General features: G+C 38.7%; 2 protein-coding genes across 18 annotated transcripts in view; both read right to left on the reverse strand.

Annotated features, from left to right (window-relative positions):
• The window catches only part of pacs2 (phosphofurin acidic cluster sorting protein 2), a 36,208-nt gene extending 26,700 nt beyond the window's left edge, over positions 1–9,508 (reverse strand). For 6 of the 16 annotated variants that reach the window (XR_013800200.1, XM_079635244.1, XM_079635236.1 and 3 more), the window contains exon 1: positions 9,081–9,507. Coding sequence is in view for 15 of the 16 variants with exons in the window: in XM_079635244.1 (XP_079491370.1) it covers positions 9,081–9,199 (119 nt within the window). In the remaining variant the exon portion in view is untranslated. Of the gene's footprint in view, positions 1–9,080 lie in introns of all 16 variants that reach the window. The other 10 variants (XM_079635235.1, XM_079635243.1, XM_079635231.1 and 7 more) reach the window with 6 other exon arrangements.
• Positions 9,509–12,663: 3,155 nt separating this feature from the next.
• Positions 12,664–17,418, reverse strand: srsf5a (serine and arginine rich splicing factor 5a). 2 transcript variants are annotated; one of them, XM_079635267.1, is made up of 8 exons: positions 17,290–17,418; positions 16,544–16,693; positions 16,390–16,460; positions 15,933–16,046; positions 14,801–14,870; positions 13,567–13,640; positions 13,376–13,483; positions 12,664–13,291 (listed from the first exon to the last, which is right to left on the reverse strand). In XM_079635267.1, the coding sequence occupies exons 2-8, from the start codon at positions 16,667–16,669 to the stop codon at positions 13,078–13,080; spliced, it is 777 nt and encodes a 258-aa protein (XP_079491393.1). In that variant the 5' UTR covers positions 16,670–16,693; positions 17,290–17,418; the 3' UTR covers positions 12,664–13,077. The 2 variants fall into 2 exon arrangements, with proteins under 2 accessions (XP_079491393.1, XP_079491392.1); XM_079635266.1 differs by having other exon boundaries at positions 15,915–16,046.
• Between the last annotated feature and the right edge of the window lie 395 nt (positions 17,419–17,813).

The following is a 17,813-nucleotide window of genomic DNA, read 5'->3' on the forward strand; positions in this document are numbered from 1 at the left end:
CACTGAATCTCTTTCTCTCACACACACACACACACTTACACTTATCAGAAACACAAGCATTTAGTTGCTCCAGCTGCAGAAACACCTACTTTAGTACTATGCAAGTCTTTATTTTTAAAACATTTAAATGCCCCACAAATACACCTATGCATACAGTGACAAGTATTTGGACTTGCAACACACTTGATGAACGAATATCATTATATTAGATGAGGAAAAGAAATCAAACAAGGTGGCATTCATTTTAAGGACAGCAGATACATCTTTAAATCCAATAAGTAAAATGGGCAAATAAAAATATCCAAATGATCATGAGACCCTACATTATTACTAGGTGACCCACCCACTTATTGTTAAACAAAACTTTATAATACTAACATATTTATCTAAAACTAAGGGTGTTGCAATAATCTGTAATATTTCAAATTAATAATACACGTATAATAAATTGGCATGTAACTTCTCCAGCGCCAGTATCTGTTTGACAGCCCAACGTACAGTAGGTGTCGGGTGTGTCGGTATGACATCACTTTGTAGGCCAAACCGCAGAAAGCGAGTTAGCATTTTAGCAAGTCAATGGAGTTTTTGGTAAAATGGTTAAAATAAGGTCTGTGGTGAACAAGCTCAAGACACTTTCACATTCTATTCTACGCCACAAAACACATCAATATTACCCGACTCGTGAAAAAGGCGGTTGCTAACAAGTGGCTAAATTGGACTACAGAGGCTGTCGAGGACATTAAACGCCATCACACCGAACAGGGGTGAACTCAGTCTACTTTTAGCATAGTTGTTTGTAATTGTGAACTTAAAAACTTTTCTAACTCAAACATTCTGGGTAAATGTTTTTAGATAAAAACAGTTGTCGGAAGCTTAGTGATGGTGACGTTGAATTTGTGAGACCGTGGTGTAGTTCGTTTATAGCCTACCTTTAGCTTTTTACTTCTGGCGACTGCATTTAGGCTTCGAAATTCAAAAAAGTTGTGTTAATTTGTGATAATAAATCCTGGTGGATAAAACATGCAAGTATCATAAACTTTTGTTGATCAAAGCTTGTTTTTACCGATAGTCCAAAAGCCTATGGGAAAATCCTATTGGGTTTTTGTTGAGGGAACCAGCGTGATGCAAATTGCTGGTTGGCCTACAAAGTGACGTCATACCTGCACCCCTCTATTGCTATAGCTGAATACAATTTTTTAGCATTAAACATGAAGAGAATTAACACACTATTGCTTGTATACAAGGATAATGTATATTTATAATGCAATGCCAATCGGCATAGCCTTTATCACTATCTTTATGTATATAATACTATCTTTTTCATTTCTATTTAACTGATATCATTATTATTTTGTTCAAAATTTCTATAGATATCGCGCTATATCGTTATCATGGATTCTTTTGGCCAGGATAACAGTGTAGTGAAAAATCGTGATATCGTGACAGCCCTAATTTAAACACTTTCTGTTTGTCAAACTTCAGGTGATGTTTAGTGAATGAAATCTGTTTTTCTTAAGAACAGTTGATTAAAAGTAATATAAAAAAATTGTGAAGTTATTTCTGAGCAAAGGTCTACTTGAGAACAATAAAAAAAACAGACGCGACACAACCGTCAAAGACATCCATCTGAATACGTATGGCTATAAATCTGAGATCGTCGACCTCACTAAGTGACTAGTTGTTGGATAACTAGTCAACCATGGTGACCCATCCCTCTTACAGTCCAACAGACTCAAATTCACACGCTAAACAGATCTGAAATGCAGAACAGAAAACAGTGCAGCTGACTGAAAAATTGTCAACGATATTTTATTTGTACATGCATGCTGTCAATTACATAATTGTGTATCGTTTTCATATCAAGTGTTTGGTTAAACACTGTTACCTGCCATCTTTACACAACAAACAGACACACCTGCAATGATCAGGAAGAAGTTTTCACTGTGATCACAGCTTTATTTAAACAAAAACCGACATGCCCCGCTGCCGTGTGGTCATGCACATGTGATCAGGATGTCCGTGCTAGTTTTGCATTCTTGATAACCATAATTCATGGACCTACTGCTGCTGGCTTACACCAGGGCTTCTGGGAAAGAGCAGGTCATGGTCCACAAACCAGCTATTTTTGTCTTTGGAGTGCAGACTCTCAGAAACCCCAGGGTGTAAGGCATCTGTTCTTTAGGGTGTGCTCAGATGCCATTTTGGTCTGGAATCTTCTGAATCTCTGGACCTCACGGTAATGTTAATGATCAGTCTTTACAAAGCTTGCTGCACAGCTAATAGACTATACCATATTATCAACAGAGTTTAAAATAAATAATTTCAGCACAAATAATATCAATGCAAATTAAAGTAACTTAGGATTTAGGAAGAAGGATCTTGGTGACTTAAAGGGACAGTTCACCCAAAAATGTCAATTTTGTCATCACTGACTCACCCTCATGTCGTTCTAAACCCGTATGACTTTCTTCAGACCAGAAGCAGGATTATTGACATTTTTGGCCACATGCAAATGCAGACACCAGCACAGCTCTGCTAAAAAACATCAAACACCACAACACACCGTAGGTTGCTTTCACAGAACCTGATGAACTGGGTTTAATATGATGCAGGTGTAAAAGGAGACATCAGCAAACATTCAAAACAAAAACAGAGGAATTTTATAGGACTAGCTATTGACTTTTAGAGGGGTGTGTGAAGTTCAGGTAAACCCTGCATTATGGGGACAAAATGTCCCAAAAAATCTGAAACCCAAATTTTTTATTTTTTTTAAGTCCCCATTGAAAATGTAAAAATGCAGAACGTTTTCTGTTAAGGGTAGGTTTAGATGTACGTAGGATTAGGGTCAGGCCATAGAAAATGTTAACCTTATATAAAACCAATGGAAGTCTATGCAATGTCCTCCTCACTAATGTAGTGAAACAAACATGCACGTGTGTGTGTGTGTGTGTGTGTGTAGTAAAGTTCCTTTCCTGCCATATGCATTCAGAAATTCTAGTTATCTTAAATTTATATTTTAAGAATATATATAAATTTATATTTTTTTATGATATTATTTAAAAATACCATAAAACAGCAATATTAATACATATTATAATAATAAATTTTTTTTGATCTGAATATATTATGAAATGTAATTTATTCCTGTAATGCCAAAGCTGAATTTTCGGCATCGTTACTCCAGTCTTCAGTGTCACATGATCCTTCAGAAATCATTCTATATGCTGATTTGCAGCTCAAGAAACATTTCCTATCATCTATGTTGATAAAAGTTCTGCTGCTTTATATTGTTTGTGGGGGGGGGAAACAGCTACAATGGTTTAAATTCATCAAGCACATAAACTCATTGTTTTAATAGTTAATGTATGTAAATAAATACACTTTACACATACATTGAAAACCGCTATTCTAAGAGGTCAGTGAAAATTCCTGACGGAACTTGGCAAATTAGCCTTCTAGGTTGGCCTACAAATGGACATCATGACTGAACAGCTCCATAATAGGCAGTGATGTACAGACTCAGACCAATAAAAGAGTTGCACCGTCATCCCATTAAAGAGATTAAAGCATATGCTATCCCTCTGAATCAAAAATGTACTCAAAATACACAACAAAACAAAACACAGATAAACAATACGGCTATTTATCCTGCTCCTGTCAGTGTGTGTGTCTGTGTGTGAGAATGGCTGTGGTGGGTGCGTAAAAGACAAAGGCATGACTGTTTCTTCCCTCTGGGTGAGAACACAGCACACACTCCACCAACACACACAAATATGACAGCCTAGCACAGCCTGTTCAATCAGAGAAAGAGAGAGATTTCTATTGTTTGAGTAAAAATGATGCCCACTTGAGAAGATACAAAGGACCATAAGGGGTTTGTGCACGCACTCGGCAGCACAGGGTCACGGTAAAGTCTAAGATTGTATTTAAAGGGATAGTTCATCCAAAAATGACAATTCTGTCATTAATTACTCACCCTCATGTCGTTCAAAACCTGTAAGACTTTCATTCATCTTCGGAACACAAGTCTGAGAGATTTCTGTCCCTCCATTGACAGCCTACGCAACTACTACGTAACGCCCCAGAGAAGTAGTAAAGACATCATTAAAGTAACCCATGTGACTCCAATGGTTTAACCTCAATTTTATGAAGCGACGCTACTGCTTTGTTTGCACAAAAAACACAATTTAGCTCTCCAATGTGCATTCACGAGAGCACCACGATTCATGTGTGTTTAATTGAGGCGAAAGCAGACTCGCACGTTCGTGAGAGAACAAAACGCATGTATGGCAAGCCAAAAGGTTCAGAGGGTTCTGTTGCAGTCAAAAAAGGCTGTCCTCATTCCAAACGCCATAAAAACCGTGAGCAAGTCATCAAAAATGGCGTATTTGACAGCGTTTATGGAAAACTCCGCTTGGTGCTGCTGGCAAAGCTATAATGTGTGTTTAATCGATGTTGTTTTCAACACACGCCACGGACTAATCATCAGAGATGCACGCGATTACATTTGGAAATAGGCAAGCTTTGTTTCCAAATGCCAAAGTAAAGATATCATGTCAATATGATTTACACACTAAATCCAGCATTAACTCCAGGCACAACCTGCATATTTTTTAGACGATCAACACAGACGTCGTCACTACCTGAACCCCACAGCGATTGGCTGCCGACCGCATAAAGTCGAACCAACCTTTTAACGCTTTCTCCGGTCCACTGTCAATTCTCATGTTGAATGCGCTTTTTAATTTATTCATAAAAGATATTATGGAATTTTAATAAGCCATCTATCAGTCATAATTAAACAAAAATAAATTTTCTGGTGTTTAGGACTACAACAATATCTTTTCTAGTCCCTCAGTGTTACCTCAACGTGACAGGGCAGGCCATGCTCACCACTGAATGGGTGTTGATGTGTAACTGTGGGCGGCCATGTGTTCATAAATTTAGGTTTCTGAAGTCATAAATAAGCCAGCAGTTTCAATTGATGTTTTTTTTAGTCTTTCAGGAGGAAGTTAAACTTCATGTTGTTTTCATAATGCAATGAACTCAAAAGAACAAGGACATTTTGATTCATCATGATATGAGAATAACCTCCAAAAACCTCTTAACTTCCTGAGTTATTCTAGTACTATTTATGTACTATTATAACATTTTGGATTAGCTTTATATTTGCACTTTTCATTTAAACTTTTGTTTACGTTTTAGTGATTTAGCACTTTTGTCATTTTAGTTATATATATATATATATATATATATATATATATATATATATATATATATATATATATATTAGTAATTTTAGTACCTTTTTATTTCAAGTTAAGCTAAAGTTTTGCATCTAATATTCACTTCTTTTTTTAAATCGTTCAATTTTTTTTTTAAATAAATGTTTCTCACACATTAAAGATTCAATGCACTTCACATGTTGGACTGAAAACTGAATGAATGAATAACAAGGCAGAAGTGGATTAGCTTTTCGACTTTTGCTGTTTTGAATTGTGGTTGACATTCCCGTGTCTCATAGCATTCGTTTACCTTTGGTTTCCTTTCACTGCAGCAGGACTCAACCAGTCAGAATGTGCCGGCTCTGACAGCTTAACTGAACGTGAGGATTATGGCAGCTACAGTGAACTAATATTAAGCCCCTTTAAATCGATCAAATCTGCCATAACACACAATAATCACACAGCCTTCAGACTATTGTGTGACCTATTTTGCAGCGTGTAAATCTAAATGAGGATTCTTCTTATTGAAAAAACATCATTCATCACAAATTCAATCATCCTCTACTTCACTGAAACAATCAAACATTAAAGGAGATCAACAGCTTGAACTCGCATTCAAAACGTTTCAGCCCACCACAAACACTTCAAGAATAGCTTGAAGCTGACGACCGATCACACTATCTTCAGAGGTCACAAATTTAGAATCTCTCTTCAAAACACTCGTTCACTTAACCTCCAAAAGACACTCGACAACTAAACTAGCAAAGAGATGAGCCATGACGAACACAAAAGCACTTGTTCTGCATGTTTCATGAAACATACAAATACACACGTAAAGTGGTGTGTTTTAATGAACTTTTAAAATTGGTCACAAAAACAATTAGAGCAAACAAATCAATAATCAGAGTTGTTTTAGTATAACTTTAGTATTTATTATTTTAAATTAAATTTTTGGTTTAATTTTAACTTTAGCTTAAGTTTTAGTAATTTTGTGCTTTTGTATATTTCTATTTAGCTTTATATTTACTTCAGTTTTAATCATTTTAGTACTTTATTTTACTTATTTTATTTCAGTTAGTTGCCAAGTCAACATTTTCTCATTTTCATTTAAGTTTTTTACATTTAAGCTTTTCCTCCGATATTTATAATATTGTATATTTGAATTAACAAAACACAATTTTTACATTTTAGCTAACAATAACAGATCAGCAATGAATAAAAATTACCAGAAAGCTGGTGAATAAACTAAATATGATATTTCACCAGTACTATATTGGGGACACGCCCAACACATCAGATGTAGCCAATCAGAAAGTATCTCCAGACAAGGCCACACCCACTGCAGTAGAAGCCCACAGGGGGGAAATCAAACCGAAAAGCTCAGAAAAGCAGCTGTAGCTCATTAATTAGCTCATTAAAAGCTGAATTTAATTTAATTTTTAAGACAGGGATGTATAAGTTTGCTCATTGTGATAAGATGAGTCATTTCTCTCAGATTCTACTCTCAGCTTGAATGATGTGCGCTGAAGGAACCTTTACATTAACACATAATTAACTGCTGGAATTCTACGGTCAAACGTCGTGCTCCTCACACACACACAGCGAGCAGACAAAGGGCCCGAGGGAAAATGTGTCTGTGGTACAGTTGTGAATCTTTTATTATGATCAAGAATTCATAAGGCACATCTCTCTCTTTATTCCCCATCCTCCTCTCCATCATTTGCTCCAGTTCAGGCTGTTTTAAAGGGGTAGTTCACCCTAAAATTAAAATTCTGTAATATATCACCCTCATGTAGTTCAAAACCTGGATTACTTTTTTCCATTGAACTAAAAGTCTAGTTCGACAGCTCCAATCTGGCTTTATTTTGTCACCTGTGATACACCTGGTGGTTGGAGTACATTTTACTGTAAAAAGCAGATTTTGGTCATTTAAGCCTGTATATTTTATTGATTTATATAATGTTAATATACCAGTTATAAGTTGTAAAATATACAGGCATACCGTAACATCTGAAACACTTTAACTTTTTTTTTTATGATTCATTTCTAGCAACCATACTGACACTTTTCTCCTGTAAATGTTTTTCTTTACAGGCTGTCAAGATCCAAAATGACAAAAAAGCACCATAAAAAGAAATCGAATCTAATCTTTGTATGAGAAATCGTTTTTCATAAAAATTCCTTCCCTTCACTGAGATGTTATCTGTTAAAACTGGACCATTAAAGGGTTCATCAAAAAATTAAAATTATTCCATAATTTACCCACCCTCAAGCCATAGGTGTATATGACTTTCTTCTTTCAGCCAAATACAATCAGAGTTACATTAAAACAATATCCTGGCTCTTTCAAGCTTTATAATGGGAGTGAATGGTACCTTGTTTTTTGAAGCCCAAAAAAGCACATCCATCCATCATAAAAGTAATCCATACGGCTCCAGGGGTTAATAAAGGCCTTCTAAAGTGAAGCGATGCGTTTTTGTAAGAAAATTGTCTATAATTATAACTTTATATAATTAGATATACGTATGGATATTTTTCTGTAGCTGTATGAATTTATTTTATGATGGATGGAGCTTTTTGGGCTTAAAAACAAACAAAAGTACCATTCAGTCCCATTATAAAGCTTGAAAGAGCCAGGATATTATAACCGATTGTGTTTGGCTGAAAGAAGAAAGTCATACACCTAAGGGTGGCTTGAGGGTGAGTAAATTGTGGGATAATTTACATTTTTGGGTGAACTAACCCTTTAAGTCAGTGAGTTGAACTCAAGAACTGAATCAATCCAAATGGTGAACAAACAAAACACTTTTGTGAAATCACTCAATCAACTGACTCATTGAAAAGACAATTTGTTTAGTGAATCATGACTTTCATTTTGAACCGCTGCTCACACAAAGCTATATGGCTTCAGAAGACTTGTAATCTTCTTCACAGAGATTTATATCATCTTTTGTTTTGAAGCTTGAAAGCTCCAGTCCCTCTTTATAATTTCTCCTGGAAGTGATGAGGTTGAGTAAATAATGACGGCATTTTCCTTTTATGGGTGAACTCTTTAAGGTCAATTGCGGACACCACCCATATGGTTCATCATAACAACAATTATGGGACAGAAACAAAAAAACAACCTGCATGCCAGCACACATAACGCAAGCTCGTTTTATTAGAAAGAAAGAAAGAAAGAAAGAAAGAAAGAAAGAAAGAAAGAAAGAAAGAAAGAAAGAAATTTGATGACTCAGACAGAAGATAAGCAGCGGTCTCTGAATATCTGGGTCACTCAGAAAATGTTCTGGTTGAAATGCATCTAGTAGATTCACTGGTTTATTTTGCAAGAAACCGGTCCGCGTTGATGACAGCTCGAGCCCTCCGGCGAAACCGCGCGTGCCACCTCACCCGAGCGCGGCGCGAGAGTGGAACCCTGACGTCACAATGGCCAAAGAGTTTTGTTTGTGTTCGCAGACCGAACAGAACTGTCAAACCCCCCAGGTTCGCGCCAAGCATAACAGAAAAAGAAATGAATTATACTATCAATAATAATACACAGCATTTTAAGACTACTGATCAAAGCGCAACCGGGTCACATTTTAACACTTTAGACTAATGCTGGTGAAGGACAGAAAAGCGTTACTAAATCAGCAGAACATCACTGGATTTGTGCCACCTTGATCCGACTCTGACATCGGTCCAATCAGACGCGCTCGATCAGTGCAGCACAATGACAGACTAACTAACTAGTTCACACACCCTTTCTCTGTCTTAACACACACACACGACACACCACTCCCTGCCGCCGTGCACCTGCCTTCCCGCTGACAAACAGCCCACCTGGGCGTCCGAGCGATCACGCATGACTCTCACCTGGGAATGCAGTTGGGAGACGAGCCGTCTATCTCCCAGGTGGCGAAGAGGTTCATAGGAACCGGTCTGTTCAGCGCCCCGCTGCCGGGGAAGCTCAACCGGCCACTTCTCTCCGCCATGCTCGCTGCTGGTGTCCCGTTCACCTCCACCCGACGCAGTGAGCAAACTTCTCCCTCTGGATCGCGCTGGATCTTAATCCCCCCTCCGCTAAAAACGGGTGTAAATCCGCTGCCCTACGGAGACGCCTTACCGTTCACGGGTGGCGTGGCGATTCGCGTGCGGTGTGTGCGTGCAGCTTCATGCCGCTGTGGTTCGGAATTTCCACACCGTGCACCGAGCGCTCGCGACAAGAAACTGCAGCAGCAGTCACTCGCCGCAGGAAGTCACGTGACCCCGCGCTGTACCCGCGACTGGCGCATCTGCGCTCTTGCACACTCGGGATGGTCAGTATAAATAACGGGACAACTGTAGACAAAGTACTTAGTGCTGTTTATAAACGAGCAGTCACACCATGATAGTTTTGTACAGTTGAAGTACATTATTATAGAGCTTGCGAGTACTGGACATTTTGATTTAAGCCTAGCCTACTGTATACTAGGCTACTAGACTTTTGTAATAAAGCAAATTAAATCTGATATTCTGAAACATGAAAAGGCTTATTTCCAAAACCCATGCATTGAACATTTACTGTATCTACTGCCTGTAAAATGAAGTTGGTCCAGATAAAATATTTATAAATCATAATAATGCATGTTAATATCGAATACTGTATATTCTATTATATTCTATAATTTATAGGCCTATTATATTATTGTTGGCTAAATATTTCAACATATATAAAATACGTCCTAGTAAAAAGTGCAACTCCCGTATCCTGGACATCATTTACACTCATATTTAGCATTCTAATGGCAATCAGTTTGGGGAGTAACGCATTACTACATGTAACGCGATTTATGTAATCAGATTACTATTCCAAGTACCGGTAACACATTAATTATACATTTACAACAACATATCTGAGTTACTTTTTCAAGTAACTCAGGTTACTTTGTTTTCCCATTTATTATACTCCTGTGACTTGCACAAAAATAGCTAGATTTAGTATTGTGAAATGCAAATAATGGCAGCACAGCTGAAAGTAGGCGTGAATTGCCATTTCCTTTTGCCACTTCCTTCATTGGACTTGTGGTGTGAAGTGGCCTTTACATTTGCCAAAAATAGATATTTTTTTGTTAATAAAAAAACAAACAAATCCTGCCCTGGTGAGAAAAAGTAACGCAAAAGTAATGTAACCAGTAACTAATGGATTGGATTATGGATTGGACCCCAGCAGAAAGAAAGACAGACAGACAGACAGACAGACAGACAGACAGACAGACAGACAGACAGACAGATAGATAGATAGATAGATAGATAGATAGATAGATAGATAGATAGATAGATAGACAGACAGACAGACAGACAGACAGACAGACAGACAGACAGACAGACAGACAGACAGACAGAATGCTGCATCTTCTGTGACTGACAGTGAAATAGAAAGAGCAAAAGGACAGGCTGTTCCAGTTGAATGTGCAGTAATTAACAGTTCCCCTGTCTACGCTATTTGTGCATGTTTCTCATTCTCATCAGTACGTCACAAATTGCTCTCAGCAATCTGATCTCAATGCACTTCAGTTGTTTGTAGTTTGATTTTATCTGTTTGTCCTTGAGAATGAAAGCGTCGCAGTGCACCGAGGACCAGGGACGTGCAGAGAGTTCCTCAGGGGCAGGGGCTCAAATATTAAAAAGGGCATATATATAAATATATATGTGCTTTGCATCACAGAAATAAATTATATTTTTTAAAGTATATTAAAATAGAAAAAAAAATCTGTATTTTTGATCAAATAAATGCAGGCTTAAAGCGCATACTTTAAAAGGGACTTTAAAAAAAAAATAGTAATGTGTGTGTTCAAAAATGTTAAAATAATAAAGTCACCATTTCGCGTGTTGTTGTCAGGCAGCCTACACTTCACATAATAGGCCTGCAGTAGGCCTGGGCTTCATTTAACAAACTACGATAGTTTCATAATGGTAAACGGTGTATCAATATAGACTAAATTCAAGTGACTTGAATATACTTACCATTAATGCTACTTTTAGTGCTGGTTTGTAGTCAATTAACATCCATTAGGTCAACGACGGAGATTCAGATCACTTCAATGTCAATTCGTCTGGATGTAATTTTCAAATGATTTATTTATAAATGACCGTCCAATGATATTTGAACTTCTTGTGCCAGATGACGATTGGTCGGTGTATTATGCATGACAAACAGGCTTCAGCGAATTAAGTAATATTTTAAAATATGTGTTATGTGGATTTTTAATTGAATCGACAGAACCTTTTATTATAAAAAATAATAATAATAAAAAAAAAAGCTTTTTTTTTTTTTTCTGCCGTCGAGCCATACTGACTGAAAGACGCTCGAGAGCATCGGTTCCCAAACAGACTGTGTGGGATACCTACGTGTAAACTAGTACATTTTCATTTTAAAACGCATAACTTTTGCTACGGTTATGCCTGCCGCCCACACACTACTCCGGAGTTTTAGACCCTCGAAAATGGAGACCGTCAGTCAAGACCGAAGCAAGACACGCACAACTTGACGCAAGTGACGCAACCCATAGCAACGCGTTATAGCAACGACACCTCAGACTGACAGAAACGTAAAAATAAACGTGAATTTAGGCTACTTTAGTCTTGTGCACATTGTCATGTAAATTATAAGCAAATGCATTTTGTTTTATTGACCACAATATTATCAATGATATTTGTTTGAGAAGGGCACTTTTGATTAATTTTGAAAAAGGGCAGGGGCTCGAGCACCCAAAGCCCCCCCCTCTGCACGTGCCTGCCGAGGACACAGTTTTATGAGCAAAAACAGATTGGTGGAGGCATGGAGGGAGGGTGTTTTGTCCTTGGACACGGCAGAAGAAACAATATTACCTCTCATTCATATTCCTCAATCAGTGGTTTCCAAGATCCTCATAGCGACAGAGATCAATTTATGAAATGCAGGTTTCAAGTGCTCCTCATATCGTATTGACTGAATCAATAAACCCAGGTTCTGTGCTGTGTACATTTTGAGGCCCTAGCTGGGAACAGTATCGATTCTCAGAAAAAGCAGGAACTATCGAGTTTTGTTTTGAATCGCTGTCAAATACTCTAAAATAGCCAGTTGTTTGACACAACCCTCTGGAAAAGGGGATTTCACATTTAGTTAGAAACCAAAACTTTAAAATAAAATCCAATTGATCTCTTCCAGTCACCCAAACCAAGCATATATTTCTAATAAATGACCATGTCAAGATCAAATCTGTTTGGTCTCATCTTAAACTTCTTTTTGCAAGCAATGAAACAGCATCACCTAGTGGACTGACCTGAAAATCTGCAGCTTCACACATCTTCCATCCAAATCAAATAAAAGAGTTGATTTCATAGCAAATAGTTAGAATATTAAACTTTAGTGTTTCTAAACAATCCATAACTGATCAACTTCACACATTATGTGAGGGCATTAGTAAAACACACCATCTCTCTCTGCCAAATACCAATATACTTTATTCCAGAGTGTATATACAGGCATAACCTTCTGTTGAACAACCATAAAGACTCAAAAACAAAAATTAACAGGTGAGTTTGAGAAACAAAACTCACATACATTTAAGTTCTCTACAGAAGTACTCCAGGACTGATATTGATCAAATAAAAATAGAAAACAAAATGAGACATTCTTGAAAAATATCTAGTCTTAACCCACTCCATCATCATTTAAACCCACCCAGCTCATTACCATAAGAAATAAATCAAAACATCTTCATACACACATTCATCCATTCAACTCAGTCAGTAATTTACACTAAAGTAGCACAATGAGATGCCACATTAATAAGTGAAAAAAGCTCATTCTCTCCTTCACGCACACATACACACACACACACAGTTAGTTTCAGTGCTGACTCTCTGCAGATGCAGATCGTGAGCGGCTCTGTTTCCTCGGAGGAGACGGAGAGCGGGAAGGAGAGCGGTTGCTGGTAGTCTTCTCTGGGGTGCGACTGACTGAGCGGCTGCGAGAACGTTTGCTTCCACGCTCAGGGCTGCGGGACCGACTGGGTGAACGGGATCGGGAGCTGCTCCTGCTGCGGGACCGACTCCTGCTGCGACTGTGGAGAGAAGAGAAATAAGTTCAGATTTTGTCAGTGCGACAAATTTTAGTGTGAAGTCAAGTGCGATTGTCTGTTACATACTTCCTCTTGCGATCCTCATACAGCTTGAGCTTGCGCCCATTCAGATCTGTTCCATCCAGCTTCTCGATGGCATTCTTCATATCACTGTGTGAAGCAAACTCCACCACCCTGTAAAACAAACCAGGACACACTCAGTTACTAGCATGTGACGGTCAGAACAGTCTTGTGTGTAATATGGTACAAGATCTTACCCTTCATTCTTATTGGTCCTGTGTGCATCCACAAAGGTCACTTCTCCCACCTTTCTCATCAAGTCCTTCAGATCCTGCAGGAAAGCAAAAATCACTTAATGACACGTTTTTAAGATACTCAAAAGCACTGAGTCACTGCAGTTTAGCACCCACTTTAAATACACACTGCAGTCTGCAGCATCTGCTCTAAATTGTGCACTGGCGCACCTGTAGAAAACTCCCTCAACAGATGTCATCTTACCTGTGGATCTGTCCCAGTTATAAAACTACCAGAGCGTTTTTGCCAACACGAGTCTTAGATTGTGTGAAACAGCAGGAAGCAAAGCCCTCAGATGGAGACACGCCTGACTAAGCTAGTTCCTGAGAACTGGTTCTTCTCATGATGTTAAGTAGTTTTTTTTGTGCAAGTCTCAACTACCTACCGGAAATCTGTAGCATCTTTCTCCATTTACAACTAACGCCAGATTTTAAGTGACAGAACCCTCTTTACCGTGTAACTATCCAGTGTGATGAGCTACTTACCGTTCCAAACCACAGAAGGCATTAGCAAAGAGCCACTTGTCCAAATAGCAAACGGAAGCAATGAAGCGTTAAAACGACCTCGGACTCGACCCATCCGGCCTCCGTAAGAACGGACCCCACCAGAGAGAGAGGATGGGGGAGGGGCCAAAACCCTGCACCCCTCCCCGCTTCAGCACCAACAGAATAAGACCCAAACAGCAGATCGGGAGGATGGAGCAGATCTGACATCACAGACCCTCCAGAGAGCGGCTACCCAGCTCCTCTAAGGCTATCCTGTGCTACGGCTCTGCCTGGCGCTACGGACCCAGCCAAGACTTAGACCGGCAGACATTGCGTGTCGGGTGAGGAACCAGAGGGACACTATTCAGAACACAACCAGGGGAGGGCGCTATGCACCTCGCAGGCTGTGCATGCAACTCCAATTAAAGAATACCAGAGCACAGCTGTTAAAGAAAAGGTTTGAAAAACATGGGTCTGGGTTAGAGAACCTTTCAGCATTCAATTCATCATTTTTTTTGTTTTTTTGTTCTTTACTTATGCAAGGTTTGGCTGAGGTGAAGAGGAAATTCTACTTTCCAGTTTAACAGTAACAAAGATAACTAATAGTTTGTGTGCTTGTACTGATGTCAAAGGCAAGAGAAATGCAGGGATGATGAAACGCTACAACAGCAGGCTGCTACGCCACTCCGCTGCTACCGCTCGGGATGCTCACCTGCCAGCTGATTCGAGAGGAGAGATTCTCCACAATGATTCTGTGCTCCGTGCGCACTGGTGGTCCATACCTAAGAAAAAGGGGCAGAGGTTAATTCATTTGACTGAACTGTATCTGAACAAACCGCGTGTGATAACTAGGGATGGGCGTTTTTCAAAAATATTCCACTCAAATTTTTAGGCTCATAAAAACCTAACATTCGTTTAATTAAATTACTTTTAATGAGAAATAAGTTATTTTTTAAGTTTAAGTTTTTTTTTTTTTAGTTTTTGTCACCGTTTCTGAACAAGCTTACAATTAGGCAATATACACAACAAGTTAACATAACATCTTAAGGTTTTTTTTTTTAGTTGAAAACAAACAAAATGTGTAAACAAAAATATTAAGAACAAAAGCATTTAAGCTCAAGCAGCACAAACGAAAAAAAAAAGCTAATAAAGCAAACTGTGCCAGTTATCATACAGAACGTACATATACACTCAAGTCAGCATATGCTTATCGTATGTTGTTTCACATTCATGTTTAGAAAAAATATACATGCTCTAATGTGAGAAAACACGCTGCGCTGACAGACGTTGCAGAGACACAAAGGTAATGTGTGCTATGCAAAGTTTCTGACAGCACTTTGTGTTTTCTGTTCTTAAACCTGTCTCCCTCATCATATTTTGCTATCTGATAAGTTCTCATCTCTGCTCACTCAGGGTACAGCTGCGCTTACCTGCAGTCGTGAATGCAGTGATAGACAGCTGTCGTTCCTCATTCGACTGCTCTTTGGATTTCATGCTATTTCTCATTGTGGTGGTGATATAACTAATTTTCATTGATTAAAAGTAATTCCATTTTGTAATATCATTTAGTAAGATCATTTTCATCTCAGTAATTCCCAACTTCACGAAGCAGACGACTGTGATCAAATACAATAAACTTGTTAAACACGCTCCACAGCGCCACCCAGTGCATTTTAATTCTAACTGCGTTGGAATCACTGCATTTACGGCCAGCATAGCAAGCAACATAATGAAATTCTATAGTTTTTTTTTTTTTTGAATAATAATTAAAGATCGAATATTCGAAAATTCGAATAATCGTGCACACCCCTAGTTTTAACTCTCACATTGCTGGGACATCACACCTGGAACCCCCATTGCGGGACTGGCGATACCCTCCAAATCGGGGAGAGAAACGTCCTCCCATTCCTGGGCCACCACCTCTTCCCCTGCGAGAGCGGGCATGCTCGATAGTCACCCTGAAGTTAATGAAAAAGAGAAATTAAGGCCAGGAACTGGTTTTATGTGTTGGTTGTTGATTAGATTGAGGTTTGGACATTGCACTCAAAAGTGAAGGCAGATAAACATGAGCTTGCAGGGGCAGATTAAACAGACTAAATGATTGGACAAGTCAGGCATACATGACCAAAGAGAAGTCTGTTATTTTCACTGGAAGGCCAATATCTTAATGAAACATTACAAAGTACATTTATTTAAAATGAGACAAAACAAGAGTTTAGAAAATTGGATTAGTTTTCATTGTAAACCAACTACAAGAAAGAAGTCTAACATGTACATCCATATTTCTGGGTTCAGTCTCACCTCTCGCTGCACAGCTCTTTTCCATTCAGCTCATACACTGCGTCATCTGCGTCCCTGTGGTCGTCAAACTCCTGTGGAAATCAGACAGTAGGGGGCGGTGAGACGCATAACACAACCACCTCGCACATTAGACCCCAAGAGAGTCAATACTCACCACAAAGCCAAACCCGTTTTTCAGGTTAATCTCCCTGATCCGTCCGTATCCTTTGAAGAACTTCTCCACATCTCTTTCCCGAGCATGAGGGCTCAGACGGCCAATGAACACGCGACACCCACTCATGTTGGTAAAAAGATTCAAGGAAATCTAGGAATGGAGGATGAAAGGACTGTTAATCAACAGTCTGGCAACGTGTCCTTTGCACTGCGGGAAAGAGGATTTGTGCGCCGCCCTGCTGGTCACACACTGCATAAACACTGGATAATCATTTATAAAAGTCCACGAATCAGCATTAATAAACACCCAAAAGCACGACAACCGATTCGTAAAACGAGAAGGTTTTCTGTAAAACTAGGTCTTGCAACTAATATAAAACAAAACATCGATTCTAAGACGATTTATCTAACGTTTCTATTTGTTCCGAATTTATACTAATAAGTTACAATATACATGCACAAGAGTACAAAAAAAATCAGAACAACTATAAATTGCTAAAACTAAACCGTCTATCAATTCTAAAAGATCAGAATAAACCACGACTAATATGGCGAACACGGATCAGGCGTGTGGCCGAGGCCCAGTCAGCATGCGCAGATAGATTTACTCGATGTTAAACTGTAAAAACGGACAAAATACCGTTGAAACGAATTATATTTGCATTTAACTAAACTCAAACAAAACGATTAGCTAACTATGTATCTAAAACAAAAAGTATTTTTAAGAATTCGACTTCGTCCTCTCACCTCTGCTTACTGGACAAAATGGCGTTGGTCTCGAGACTGAGGAACGCGGCCGCGCGCGGAAGCATTTATATGCGTGTTCACGCGCAGGGGGGAGGGTAATGGGAGGAGAGTCTCGTGCATGCGCCATGCGTACGTAAACCGTAGACTGTAAAGACGTAAACACATTGAAAATGGTCATTTCACGACGTCTTCGTGCTTATACCATATATTTTAATCAAAAGTCCTGGGAGATATTTATTTGCTAGACTTTATACTTTTATACTTTACACATTTTAACTCGATTAACACCGTTGGAGCCGGTCCCGGATTGATCCAGTCTGGAAGTTTCCATGACCTGATTATCTTTAGGCTGAACATATCAAGTCGTATGAGAACAATTAATCTTAGGTGTGAATTAATTTAATTAATGTTTAAAAATATTCAGAAATGACAATGCCCCTTCTCCACCCCGTGACAGCAATAACATTCAGGGGAAAACCTTTTAGTTTCTTTATTCTCTATATTCATCTGTAAATATCTGAAAT

The sequence above is a fragment of the Phoxinus phoxinus genome (assembly GCF_949152265.1).
Source record: "Phoxinus phoxinus genome assembly, chromosome: 14".
Taxonomy (NCBI): domain Eukaryota; kingdom Metazoa; phylum Chordata; class Actinopteri; order Cypriniformes; family Leuciscidae; genus Phoxinus; species Phoxinus phoxinus.

What these genes read in the sequence shown, in the direction of transcription:
- srsf5a (XM_079635266.1), bottom strand. Translation starts at nt 16,669, where the DNA reads ATGAGTGGGTGTCGCGTGTTCATTGGCCGTCTGAGCCCTCATGCTCGG. An exon ending in CCTCTCGAATCAGCTGGCAG is followed by an intron (nt 13,641 to 14,800) that starts GTGAGCATCCCG and finishes GCTTTCCTGCAG; the next exon opens with GATCTGAAGGACTTGATGAG. An exon ending in TATGAGGATCGCAAGAGGAA is followed by an intron (nt 13,292 to 13,375) that starts GTATGTAACAGA and finishes TTCTCTCCACAG; the next exon opens with TCGCAGCAGGAGTCGGTCCC.